Below are 14,507 nucleotides of genomic sequence, written 5' to 3'. Positions count from 1 at the left end.
GTACTAGTGGTACTATGAACACAATACACAACGAACTGGATTTTTTCTATCATCTAAGGGAACAGATCTTGGTTAAAATAAAATTGATGCATATCGCTTTCTTCAAAGGGAAGTGGAAAGTAGCAATAGTTCATGTAGTGCTTGAGAATTATCATATTACCCGTTGAATTTTTCAGATGTATATATGCTTCGTAGAGGGAAGTGGAGACTGGTGATGAACATTGTTTAAGGACGTCCCTCCTCCTCGTGAAGAGGAGGAGAGCATTGTTTCAGTGCTCCTAGCTTAGCTACTACCTATTTCATTTTGGACATACATTCCCTGTTAGTTACAACTACAGGAATAGGACTGAGTTATTTGGACAGAATAAATATAACTTGAAAACATAGCATTAAAAAAATTATTGAGCTTTAATTATGGAATACAGTCATATCTTAGATTTCATTTAGCACCAAAACAATGTTCTCCTCCTCGTGAAGAGGAGGAGGACATTGTTTCAGTGCTCCTAGCTCTGCTACTACCTATTTTATTTTGAACATACATTTTTTGTTAGTCCATGTGCTGCCATTTTGCCATGATTGTTTTTGTCATTTTTTTTCTAACTCACTACCAAAAGTTCGTTCCAGTGAAAAGTATTACAACCCTATTTTTGCCTGTCAGTATAAATTACGAAAATATAAGATACATTCTTTCGTTCTGGTCGCAACAACATGTAAATGAGACAGTGAAACTGAACGCTGAGAGACTACTACTACTAACAACTCCCCATAGTACCAAGTGACATAGCCGATACAGCTACACACGCTCCTCCTACATTACAACTTATATAAAGCCTCTGTCTTTACACTCTCCCAAGAAGTTCCCATTTCCCTTAAATATCCCCTTGCGGTCTCTTCCCACTCAATTTTCGGACGACGTTCTTCCCGTTTGGCCTGCGATGGTTGGCCAAAAAGGACGGTTTTTTAGCAACCTTTCATCCTTCGTCTGCAGAACGGGCCCTGCCTATCTCAACTTTTCTCATTATACCCCTAGAAAGTGGGATAGAATCTCATTTTTTTTTTCAACTTACTGCTTGAAATGTGTTCAGTCAGCGGGTACCCAAAACTATCCTTCGACAATTCCTCTGGGAAACATCTAATAATTCTATCCCCATCTTTCGGAGCGCCAACGTTTGTGTATCATACTTCACCACCGTCATCAATGTGCCTTCGAGCTTTCTAATTGACATCAGAAAAAGTTTTCTATAAATTTAGTGTCAGAGGCTTACGGGTGTCACTGACATATAGAATGGAAGGCCGATTATATAAACAAGGGTCCAAGAAAAAAGGAGGCCATTTGAACTGAAATCATGGTAGCGGGGATTATCTTCCTGTGCGCAGGTTTCTAACCGACCCTCGAGAACAAAAAGCAGGAAAATCAATGAATATATATCACCTGAAATGTATATCATCGAACTGAGCGTCCCTTTAACATTCTCATTGTGGTTGATTTTCACCAGCATTGAGAAATAGTTGCTGACCCCTGACATAGTACATAATATCGTATTGACCGATAAAGAGCTGCTAGTGACACTAAGGTAACTGGCTTAGTGAACTTGCTTTGAGTGAGTTTTGAGCAAAAACTTCAACAATGTGTCGGATAAGAAATTTCGCTAATTATAGTTTCCCAATCCACAGAGAACTAAAATATCCTAAATGACAATGAAACATGGTTAGGCAGGACAAAGTCTGGTATTTTAGTCAGACTATGACTCAGATTATTTTTAGTCAGTTGTGTTGTAACCAGTAATTGCTACTATTAAATTCATAGGATGGAAATTTAATGGTCATTTTTATTTTACGGTTTTATAGACAAGAGAACGGGAAGAAGACTCCTGCATCCAAGAAAGATACTAGTGGACTCATTGATGCCTTAAGAGAATCTGAATTGGTTGGCATTATTAGTTCACTGTATGGAATTTTGCTACACCAGGGCTCTTTGTCAAGGGGATCGGTGTCGCCCTTGAGACACTCCGTAGAGATTCTGTCTGTTGTTTCAAGCGCAATAAAACTTCTAGTGTGCTTCGCCAAGCTGGATCTCAAAAGCTTCCAGGTATTCATTTTTTTGTTACTTTATTGCTATATTCTCTTTGTTTGAGTTTTCTTATTATTAATTTTATTTATTCTTTATTCGGCTCGGACAAATTACAAAGCCGAATCTTTCATATCTAAGCAATCATTGACACCCTAAGAGAGTCCCAGTGTTTGGTGGAGCTAGTTCACTCTTATCGACCAAGGCTCATTTTCAAGGATCTTGGTTTTCTCCTAGAGACACTCTGTAAAAACCATTTCGATCGTTTAAAGTGCATACTCTACTTATTTAGTTAATAAAAGCTTGAATCTTCAATAAAGGATTATTTTCTGCCAGACACTTTGAAGCGGCCATGTAATATGTAATTTATTTCAATTTTTCTACCATAAAAACATGTACATGTACCCTAATATTTGTACCATGAATTTCGGTGGATTATATGGGATGTATAAGAGATTTTGGGTAGATTCTTAAAACGCTCAAAATGTCAGGGAACATTAGTCTTTAGATTCTCTGTCCTGTGTATTTGATCAATTTGCATATTATCACGATTTATTCCTGTCTCATGGCAAACTATAAGGATTTCTTAAAACAGAGAGCTAATAGTTTTTTCAGTTTATCCAAGTTTGCTTAAGCTCAGTTTAGTGTGGTTAATTTCTTTAGTGTGTCCAATATTCCTACATCTTTCACATTCTTTCCACTTGAAACAAAAATATTAAAGATGATTGGGGAGATATTGTAACAAGATTTTTCTATTTTAATTATTGTTTAATAGTCTTTGTAGTAAAGCATATTAAAGTATACAGAAATTCGGTTGGACTCTTGTAAAATACAATTATTACAGGAATTTGAGCCGGAAGACAAGCCACAACCACGCTAGAACGCATACTAATGAAGTATTCCGTAAGTGAGTTTGCTATAGTGGCGAGGCAATTTTTCAAGGTTCTTGGAAATTAAATAGACAATAGTAGTATGGCCACACTTGGCTTAACCGGCCAGTACTCCCTTCGAATCCTAGTCCCGACACTTTTTTTTAATACTTCTTCAAGACGCAGGTGTTTGTTACGTAATAGGGAGTGTTTTCTTTAAGACGCAGGTATTTGTTACATAATAGGAAACATTTTCTTCAAGAAACAGTTGAATGTTATGCTAATTACTTCACAAACCTACGAGGGCCAGGAAAAAACCCTCAGGGTCCCGCCAATCAAGATACAAAAGTAGACATGACCTCAAAATTTTTTCTTTGATTGTTTTAAAACTTAAGGATGTAGGGGAAAACTTCTAAGTGCAAGGTGCCAGTTAAATGGGGACACGTGACTTGTTAGGTCTTACGATTCACTGATCTCAGTATTGAAAAAGAACTCAGTGTGTCAAAATTGAGGATATTGTTCTTGGCATATTCTTTAGTAATTGATGATTTTACTCCATTGAATATTGAAGGCACTAGCAATGGTGAAATGAAACCTAGAGTGCCTAAAGTAGCAGTAGAAATTGCAAGTGGTTTTCAGCTAACCCTAGAATGGCACGAGGTGTTTGCAAGATATCGTTGAGCAAATTCAAGTTGGAAGAATAGTTATGTTTTGCAGCAAAAGGGAATATAATGTATATACAAAGATTACAGGACGAATTTGGTTTATTCTTTGTTCGGCAGATGCAGATTGTGAAGCCGTATCCTTCCATATCCAGACAATCAGTGACTCCCTAAGAGAGTCTCAGGTGTTTAGTGGAGCTAGTTCACTCTAATTGACCAAGGATCATTTTCAAGGATCTTGGTTTTCTCCATAAGACATTCTGTAAAAACCATTCCGATCGTTTAAAGTGCATGCTCTACTTATTTAGTTAACAAAAGCTTCAATTTTCAATAAAGAATTATTTTCTGTCGGACACTTTGAATCGGTCATGTAATGTGTAATTCATTTGAAATTACATATGATATGTATTAGTGTGTCGAATATTCCTACATCTTTCCTATTCTTTTCACTTAAAAGAATGTTAAAGAGGTAAGATATCGTATCAAGATTTTTTCATTTTAACTATTGTCTAATAGACTTTGTAGTAAAGCATATTAGTGTGTCCAATATTCCTACATCCTTCACATTCTTTCAACTTGAAAAAAATATTAAAGATAATTGGTGAGATATTGTAACAAGATTTTTCTATTTTAATTATTGTTTAATACTCTTTGTAGTAAAGCATATTAAAGTCTACCGAAATTTGGTTGGAATCTTGTAAAATACAATTATTACAGGAATTTGAGCCAGATGAAAAACCACAACCGCAATATATCATAGTTAATATGCTAGAAGACATATTAATGAAGTATTTCTCAAGTGAGTTTGCTATAGTGGCGAAGCAATTTTTCAAGGTTCTTGGAAATTAAACAGACAATAGTAGTATGGCCTCACTTAGCTTAACCGGCCAGTACCCCCTTCGAATCCCAGTCTCGGCACTTGTTTTAATATTTCTTCAAGACGCAGGTGTTTGTTACGTAATATGGAGTGTTATCTTTAAGATGCACGTATTTGTTACATAATAGGAAATATTTTCTTCAAGAAGCAGGGGAATGTTATGCTAATTACTTCAAAACCCTAAGAGGGCCTGGAACAAACCCTCATGGTCCCGCCAATCAAGATACGAAAGTAGATTTTACATCTTAGTTTTTCTTTGATTGTTTAAAAACCTAAGGAAGTAGGGGAAAACTCTTAAGGGCAAGGTGCGAGTCAAATGGGGACACGTGACTTGTTAGGTCTTACGATTCACTTGTCTCAGTATTGAAAAGGAGCTCAGTGTGTCAACATTGAGGATATTTTTCTTGGCATATTCTTTAGTAATTGTAGATTTTACTCTATTGGATATTGAAGGTACTAGCAATGGTGAAATGAAAACTTGAGGGCGTAGCGTAGCAGTAGAAATTGCAAGGGGTTGTCGGTTAACCCTAAAATGGCACGAGATGTTTGCAAGATATGTAATATCATTGAGCAAATTCAATTTGGAAGAACAGTTATGTTTTGCAGCAAAAGGGAATATAATTCATATATAAAGATTACAAGACGAATTAATTGCGTAGTGAAATATATTGAAGAGAATGATCTGAATCAATATAAAAAAAAAGTAGTGAGTTTATTATTATTTCAAATGTTTTTGTTGTTGGACATTTTGCTAGCGAGAAAGAATCTTCATTCTTTGCTATTCTATAATCGGTAGTGAAAGTGTCAAGATTAAAAACGATTGAATTTCAGAAACAAAAATGATACGGAATCTAGTGACTTTGGAAAAATGTTTGATTCTAAATGATGATTTTCAAGAGTTATTTCTTCAAAGGGAAATATTCTCTCAATGAATGCTTAACGATATAATGAAAAATGATTCTCCGTCTTTGGAATTTTTATGAAACTTTTAAATCAATATCAGGATTAAAAAAAGCACTTTTCTATTGTCCATCTCATTGAATGGATTGAAAATGACATGTAATTATAGCGAAGGCTTTTGTTATTGATTAAATTAAAAAGCAAGTTTTTTTAAATAAAAGTAAGGAGCAACAGTAAAACTTAAAAGGAACAGAAATTACTCCGTATATGAAAGCGGCTTTTCCTCCTCAACGCCCTGCTCTTTACGCTAAAGTTTCTCTTAACTCTTTCTCTTAACTCTATTTTTAAAACCGTAAGAAACTTTGGCGTAAAGAGCGGGGAGTTGAAGAGGAAAAACCCCTTTCAATACGGAGTAATTTCTGTAAGTTTTAAGTTTTAATGTTGCTCCTTACTTTCATTTCAAAAACTTGTTTTTTATTTAATTTCTGGACGTTTTTGAATTAATGCATGTTTTGTTCTTGGCTCTCCGCACATAAGTAATTAATACGAAATTTGCATATTAATTAATTGCAATTAATCGGAAGATTTTGAGAAAAAAGGAGCGAGGGAGGAGGCCTAGTTGCCATCCAAATTTTGATTACTTAAAAAAGCAACTAGAACTTTTAATTTTTTACAAACGTTTCCATTGGAAAAAAAATATACGTAACTTACGAATTAACTTACGTAACGAACTTCTATATTCGTATGTTTTTATTGCGTGTATGAGGGGGTTCAACCCTCGTCGATACCTCGCTCTTTACACTAAAGCTGAAATTTTGTCCCAATTCCTTAAGAATGACCTGTGAATCACAAAGGCCGTAGAATAAAGAGTTGAAATTACTAAAAATACTTTAGCGGAAAGAGTGAGGTATGACGAGGAGGTAAACCCCTCATATGCGTAATAATTTTCGTTCGTTTTAAGTTTTAATGCTTCTCCTTACTCTCAGTAGAAAAAACTTTTCATATTTATTTTTCATTGTTTTTTCAAATAATGCTAGAAAATCCTGCGCCCCCGTCATTGAAATTCTCTTCCCACATGAGAAGTTTTTCCATGGAAATATCCTCCAACGTAACCCCCCCCTCAACTCTCCCCCTAAACCAAAAAAAATCCCCTGAAAACGTCTGTACCCTTCCCAGTAACAATTACTACATGTAAACATAGGTCAAAATTTGTAATTTGCAGCCCCTCTCACGGGGACTGTGGGGGAGTGAGTCGTCCCTAAAGACATAGTTATTAGGTTTTTCGAGTATGGTGAATGAGAATATTGATCTCAGAATTTTGATCCGGTGACTTTTGGGAAAAAATGAGCGTGGGAGGTGGCCTAGGTGCCCTCCAATATTTTTGGTCACTTTAAAAGGGTACTAGAACTTTTAATTTCCGTTAGAATGAGCCCTCTCGCGACATTTTAGGACCGCTCAGTCGATACGATCACCCCTGGGAAAAAAACAAATAAACACCGTATCCGTGGTCTGTCTTCTGGCAAAAAATGTGAAATTCCACATTTTTGTAGATAGGAGCTTGAAACTTCTGCAATAAGGTTCTCAGATACGCTGAAAGTGATGGTGTGATTTTCTTTAAGATTGTATGACCTTTAGGGGTATTTCCCCCTATTTTTCAAAATGAGGCAAATTTTCTCAGGCTCGTAACTTTTGATGGGTATAACTGATCTGGATGAAACTTATATATTTGAGGAGGGGACATCCCCTTTCATATACGGAATAATTTCTGTTCGTTTTAAGTTTTAATGTCACTCCTCACTTTCAGTTAAAAATCTTGTTTTTTATTTAATTTCTAAACTTTGAATTAATGCAGGTTTTGAATTTGGCCCACTGTATAATGATTAAGATGAAATTTGCATTTTTTTTTTTTTTTTTTTTTTTTTTTGCTAATAATAGCCTTGTAATAACCTAAGTTTGATTTTTGTTCCAGTTGTTTAAGAAAGACTCCTGAATCATAAAGGTTGTTTAATTAGAATAATAACCTCTTTTAAAAGTTAAAAAATAAACTTGAGCTGAAAAGCGAGCTATTGAGGAGAGGCAACCCCCCCCCCCCCCGCCTGCTCATATACGTGATATTTTCTGTTCGTTTTAAGCTTTAATGCCGCTTCTTATTTTCAGTCCAAAAAATTTGTTTTTATTTAATTGCTGATCGTTATTTAACTAATGTTGGGAAATCCAGCTCCCCCTCCATGGAAAATTCCCTTCCCCCACGAGAAATTTCTGCATGTAAAGACTCTTCCACGTAACTCAAATTAGCGATATTTGCGGAACTAATTTTGTTAGGCATAGCAACAGAACGGCCAAAGAGGTCGAAACTATTTTTATGAAAATGAAAGTCACAAGTTGAGCAAGTGGATTTTTTTTTATTCAATTTCTGATTGTTTTTTTTTTAAATAATGATGGAAAGTCCAGTGCCCCCATCATGGAAATTCTCTTCCCCTATAAAAAATTCTTCCAAGGGAAGATTCTTCTATGTTATTAAATCCCCCAGACTCCGCACCAGAAAAATCCTCTGAAAACGTCTGCGTACTTATGAATAACCAATACTATATGTAAACTATGGGCAAAGCTCATAACTTCCAGCCCTTCTTCCGGGGACTGTGGGGGATTAAGTCGGCCTCAAAGATATAGTTGTTAAAATTGTCGACTAAACTGAACAAAATGGATATCTCAGAACTTTGAACTGGTGACTTTGGGGGAAAAAGTGAGCATGGGAAGGGGCTTAGTTGTCCTCCAACTTTTTGGTCACTTAAAATGGGCTCTAGAACTTTTAATTTCCGTTCGAATGAGTCCTCTCGTGAAATTCTAGAACCACTGGGTCGGTACGATCACCCCTGGGGAAAACATACAAAGAAAAGGCAAATTAACACGCAGCCGTGATCTCTCTTCTGGTAAAAAAAAATACAAAATCCTACATTTTTGCAGATGGAAGCTTGAAAATTCTGCAACAGGGATCTCGAATATGCTGAATCTGATGGTGTAAATTTCATTAATATTTCGTGACTTAGGGGGTGTTTCCCCCTTTTTTTAAAATAAGGCAAATTTCTCAGGCTCCTAACTTTTGATGAGTGTTACTAAACTTGATGAAACTTGTATATTTAAAATCAGAGTAAAAATTCTATTCTTTTCTAATCTATTAAATCTATTAAAATCAAGATTCTTTCTTTGTATCTATTGGTGTCAAGATTCCATTTTTTATAATTTCGGTTACTTTTGAGCCGGGTCGCTCCTTACATACAGTTCGTTACCGTGAACTGTTTGATACATTTCTTTAGGGGTGATGTTTTCATTTAAGAACCTGGAAGTTTTTCACTCAGCAGCTATTTCTCGATTCTGGCCACCACAAAAATGATCGTTTTTTTTTCAGTTTAGGATTTTCATAGCCAACTAGAATCTTGTTCACACGCACTATTTTTTTTTTATAAACTGAAATACAATTTATTCTATGTTAGCTTTTATTAGAATAATTATCAATTGAGGTAAATTATTAAATTGTCATGCTAACAGTTTTTTCGAGGAAAACCAGAGGATGTTGAAAACCACAGAGTGTAAGCTAGATGAGAAAAAATCGAGGAAGCCATAATTGAATTTTAGAAATAAAGAGAAATATCTTAAGGCTGAAGGACAAGGGGAATGACGTTAATTCAACTACGGTTAGACATTGGCTTTTTGGACGTTTTCTTTTAACAAACAAAATTTGTTGCTTAGCTTGCTTTTGAAATCTCTTACAAAAGTATCAACTTCAGAAACTAATCTTGGTCAGCTTCTGCTTAAGGGGTTTGTTCGATTAGGCAAAGCTTATGAAACACGAGTTCTGCATTTTATTTTTATTTTATGTTCTATTCGATTTTTTTTGTGAAAAAGTGTTATGAAGTATGTTATTTTGGTTGCTTTTTAAAGTTCTGCGATAAAACAAAATACAGAGCATAGTTGAGACTCGTCATGATCTTTTGTGCTCGTACATTCTTCAAAAATGTAGTAGGCTAGGTAAGTCAGGAATTTACCCAACCTGGGTGAGGGCGTCACCCCGTTTGTCTCCCTTGCATGTACCACTAATGGCCCAGGAAGAAATTTTTTTTTCGATCAAAATGCTGAGAGTGCTACGAATCTTTGTTGTTTTCTTACAAAAGCACTTACAAAATAATATGCTTTCTTAACAAAACCGAAATTACAGTTGATTTTACTTTGTTGGGTATTTAACCCCCTCTCTGTATTAGGAAAAATCCTTTAACACATCACCCCCCATCCTTTAAAACTCATTTTTATTTTATTTCATTTTATTGCAGAGTGTGCTCAGTGCAGAAGCCATATCCTTACAATTTCGCCACATCTCCAGTCATTTACTACGGGTCTGTGGACGGGATGGTCCCTGCATGCTATTAGATAATTTGATCACTTGCATTGGCTATTTTGCTGTTGGTCACAGTGACAACCAAGTAAGTATTCTATGTTTTAATTATTTGGCTTAGAAGAGTTTGGCTATTATTCAACTGTTTTGGCCATTATTTAAGCTGAAGGATTTTTTCTATTATTATTTTGCTTATAGATCTATATAAATTATTACTTGAATGACTTGGTCCTAACATGATCTAAGTTTACTTTCTAAAAAAAAAAGAAATATATGTAGCATGCCATTTTCTGCTTCTACCTATTCTTCTTAAATATTACGTCACCCCTCCCCCCGTTAAACTTATTACCATTGATGAGAAGGAGTAAATGTTTAGTATGCCTCCTCATTCCTTTTTCACTCTTGAGAAATCACTTGCTTGTTAATTAATTTTTACACATCCCACAGTGCTTACGATACTCTTCTGAATCAGTCTTCACGGTCGATCTCTTGAGTTGGACTTCGTTCGAATCTTTACTATTTACTTTTGTAACTTATAATCGTTTGTAATGCGTTTATTTGCGGTTTTGGAGTTGAACGAAAAAAATATATAATGTGGTATTAATCATATGTATCCTTAAATATCGTGTCCAACCCCCCTCTCTATACTCCTCCTATATTCTATACTTCCTCTCATCCTTACGTGAAGATCGTTAATCAGTATTCATACATCTTCAGTGCTTGTGGTACTCTTCTGAGTCAGGATTTAAACTCGCTCTCTTGTGTTGCTCTAGCATTGCTATTGTTAAAAATTATACCCGATTGTTTGGAATTTGTTCAGATTTTTGGACTAGGAAGGGCTTTGGGGCTACTCCAAATAATGGAGTAATTATTTAACTCTCATCGAACTCTCTCTCTCTCTCTCTCTATATATATATATATATATATATATATATAAATATATATATATATATATATATATATATATATATATATATATATATATATATATATGTGTGTATATTATATGTATACAAAAAAAAAATACAATATATACAAAAAAAATGGATAAAAGTTTTTTTGGGAAAAAATGTCTATTTTCCGGCAAAAGTTTCAAAATGTCATCTAATAACAAAAATTTTATTTTGAGAGAGACTATGTCACAATGGTGACTAATATTCATTAACTGTGTTTGAATAATATTCGGAAAGCCATGCCAAAGCAGATGAGAAATAGGCGTTTCGTATTACGCGGTGTTGCTCATTTCTTTACTAGAACTAGTCCCCTTTTCATAGATATTAAATAAAAAAAACTAGTTTTTTTAACTGAAAGTAAGGAGCGACATTAAAACTTAAAACGAACAGAAATTACTCCGTATATGAAATGGGTTGTCCCCTCCGCAGTCCCTCGCTCTTTACGCTAAAGTTTGACTCTTTGCCACAATTCTACTTTTTAAAACAATGAAAAACTTTAGCGTAAAGAGCGTGGGACTGCGGAGGGGACAACCCATTTCATATACGGAGTAATTTCTGTTCGTTTTAAGTTTTAATGTCGCTCCTTACTTTCAGTTAAAAAAACTAGTTTTTTTTATTTAATTTCTGAACGTTTTTGAATTAATGCATTTTTGATTTTGGCTCTCCGCACATAAATTATTGAAATGAAATTAGTATATTAATTTTTTTTTGGCTAAATGGCTTTCTCTTAGTTTTGATCTGACGATTTTGAGAAATAAAGGGTGGGGAAGGAGGCCTTGCTGCCCTCCAATTTTTCGGTTACTTAAAAAGGCTACTAGAACTTTTAATATTCAACGAACGTTTTTATTAGTAAAAAATATACGTAACTTAAGAATTAACTTACGTAACAAACTTTTATATTCTTATATTTTTATTATGTGTACGAGGGGGTTTGTACCCTCGTTAATACCTCGCTCTTTACACTAAATCGTAAGTTTTGTCCCAATTCTTTAAGAATGACCCTGAATCAAAAAGGCCGTAGAATAAATAGTTGAAATCACTAAAAATATTTTAGCATCAAGAGCGAGGTATCTATCTCCTCCTAAATACCTCGCTCTTTATGCTAAAGTATTTTTAGAACCCCTCATATGCGTAATAATCTCTGTTCGTTTTAAATTTCAATGCTATTCCTTACTTTCATTTGAAAAAACGTTTTCATGTTTATTTTTTCATTGTTTTTTTTATAGTAATGCTAGAAAATCCTGCGCCCTTTTCATTGAATTTTTCTTCCCCCGTGACATATTCCTCAAAGGAAAGATCCTCCCACAAAGCCCTCTCCCATCAACCCCACCCCCCAAACCAAAAAATCCCCATGAAAACGTCTGTACACTTCCCAATAACCATTACTATATGTAAACACTGGTCAAAGTTTGTAACTTGCAGCGCCTCCCTCAGGGATTGTGGGGGAGTAAGTCATTCCCAAAGACATAGTTATTATGGTTTTCGACTATGCTGAACAAAATGGCTATCTTAAAATTTTAATCTGTTGACTTTTGGAAAAAATGAGCATGGGAGGGGGCCTATTTGCCCTCCAATTTTTTGGTCACTTAAAAAGGGCACTAGAACTTTTCATTTCCGTTAGAATGAGCCCTCTCGCGACATCCTAGGACCACTTGGTCGATAAGATGACCCCTGGGAAAAAAACAAAAAAAAAACAAATAAATAAACACGCACCCTTGATTTGTCTTCTGGCAAAAAATACAAAATTCCACATTTTTTAGATAGGAGCTTGAAATTTTTGCTATAGAGTTCTCTGATATACCGAATGCGATAGTGTGATTTTCGTTAAGATTCTATGACTTTTAATGGATGTTTCCCCCTTTTTTCCAAAATAGGGCAAATTTTCTCAGGCTCGTAACTTTTGATGACAAAGACTAAATTAATTGAAACTTAATATTTAGAATCAGCGTAAAAATTCGAATCTTTTGATGTATCTTTTAGCATCAAAATTCCGTTTTTTAGAGTTTCGTTTACTATTGAGCCGGGTCGCCCCTTACTACAGTTCCTTACCACGAACTGTTTGAAAAGAAAATAATTCGGTATTTCGGGGCTTCTGACATTATTACTCCTTTGCGGAAGTTAGGCTCAAAATTGAAAAAGGATTATAGTTTTTCTCTGGGCCCCTTCCACCTCTTAGTTCGTTTATTTTCCCGTTATTTTTCACCTGTTTTCGCTTTATAGTTGTGTTATCTCTTAGCAGTAGTTATGGTTGTGGTATATATGTTTTATCGCTCGTATAGTTGTGTTATTTTCAAATTATACTCCATAATAGAGAGGCTCCGAACACCCAGCATTGTATATTAAGCTCTTAATTTGACGTTTTTTTCTAACGTGACCAGATTCGTCCTGCGCCCTTTTCATTGAATTTTTTCCCCCATGGCATATTTCTCCAAGGAAAGATCCTCCCACATAGCCCCCTCCCTCAACCCTACCCCCAAAACCAAAAAAATCCCCCTGAAAACGTCTGTACACTTTCCAATAACCATTATTATATGTAAAGACTGGTTGAAGTTTGTAACTTGCAACCCCTCCCCCAGGGACTGTGGGGGAGTAAGTCATCCCCAAAAACATAGTTATTATGATTTTCGACTATGTTAAACAAAATGGCTATCTCAAAATTTTGATCCGTTGACTTTGGGAAAAAAATGAGCGTGGGAGGGGGCCTAGATGCCCTCCAATTTTTTTGGTCACTTAAAAAGGGCACTAGAACTTTTCATTTCCGTTAGAATGAGCCCTCTTGCGACATTCTAGGACCACTTGGTCGATACGATGACCCCTGGGGAAAAAAAAAAAAAAAAAAACAAACAAATAAACACGCACCCGTGATTTGTCTTCGGGCAAAAAATGCAAAATTCCACATTTTTGTAGAAAGGAGCTTGAAACTTCTACAGTAGGGTTCTCTGATACGCTGAATCTGATGGTTTCATTTTCGTCAAGATCCTACGACTTTTAGGGGGTGTTTCCCCCTATTTTCCTAAATAAGGCAAATTTTTTCAGGCTCGTAACTTTTGATGGCTAAGACTAAACTTGATGAAACTTATATATTTAAAATCAGCATTAAAATGCGATTCTTTTGATGTAGCTATTGATATCAAAATTCAATTTTTTAAAGTTTTGGTTACTATTGAGCCGGATCGCTCCTTACTACAGTTCGTTACCACGAACTGTTTGATTAACACACATCCTCAACGCGCCTCCCACTTAATGTAAAGATTTCTCCTTTGGCCACTTCCTAAGAGTTAGTGCTTCAAGTCAGTCGAAGTGTTGTCACTTCAGACCAAAACTCTAGTGAGCCTCCTTCCTTCATATCAACCTGTTTGAACTCTGGTTGTTGCTATCGTATAGAGTTCCAATATTTTTTGGTTGTCTGTCACCTGGAAGGGAGTGAAGTTGTTGACAGTTTTCTAATCTGAGGACGTTCTGTGAATCCTGACGAAAATGCTCCGGAAGACCTAGTCAAATGCGAATAAATTCTTGTACCTGGGGCTAAATATTCATTATTTCCACAGAAAAAGCGTTGTTGATCTTTTTCTAAGCTAAAGAAATTATCGATGATCTCTTTTTCGTGCATTTATTCTTCTAGAGTTTGGGGAAATCGAAGAATAACAAAGAACCCGTGTCTAATATGGAAACTATGCATTTCTTGTAGTTTCGGCTTGTTTTTACGTGTTCAACCTCATCTCCCATCATTGAAGTTCGCACTTGACCCTAACATTATTTGCCATAAATACAAGAAGTTGCATACAGGAAAA

General features: G+C 35.4%; 1 protein-coding gene across 5 annotated transcripts in view; it reads left to right on the top strand.

The window, feature by feature from the left end:
* Positions 1 to 14,507, top strand: part of LOC136035538 (S phase cyclin A-associated protein in the endoplasmic reticulum-like) — a 598,516-nt gene that overhangs the window by 554,303 nt on the left and 29,706 nt on the right. For all 5 annotated transcript variants that reach the window (XM_065717385.1, XM_065717386.1, XM_065717383.1 and 2 more), the window contains exons 20-21: positions 1,849 to 2,089; positions 9,702 to 9,851. In XM_065717385.1, coding sequence (XP_065573457.1) covers positions 1,849 to 2,089; positions 9,702 to 9,851 — 391 coding nt within the window. The remainder of the gene's footprint in view (positions 1 to 1,848; positions 2,090 to 9,701; positions 9,852 to 14,507) is intronic.

The sequence above is a fragment of the Artemia franciscana genome, chromosome 14 (genome assembly GCF_032884065.1).
Source record: "Artemia franciscana chromosome 14, ASM3288406v1, whole genome shotgun sequence".
Lineage (NCBI taxonomy): Eukaryota > Metazoa > Arthropoda > Branchiopoda > Anostraca > Artemiidae > Artemia > Artemia franciscana.
The sequence above is the reverse complement of the archived record's forward strand: the minus strand, read 5'-3'. Positions and strand labels throughout refer to the sequence as shown.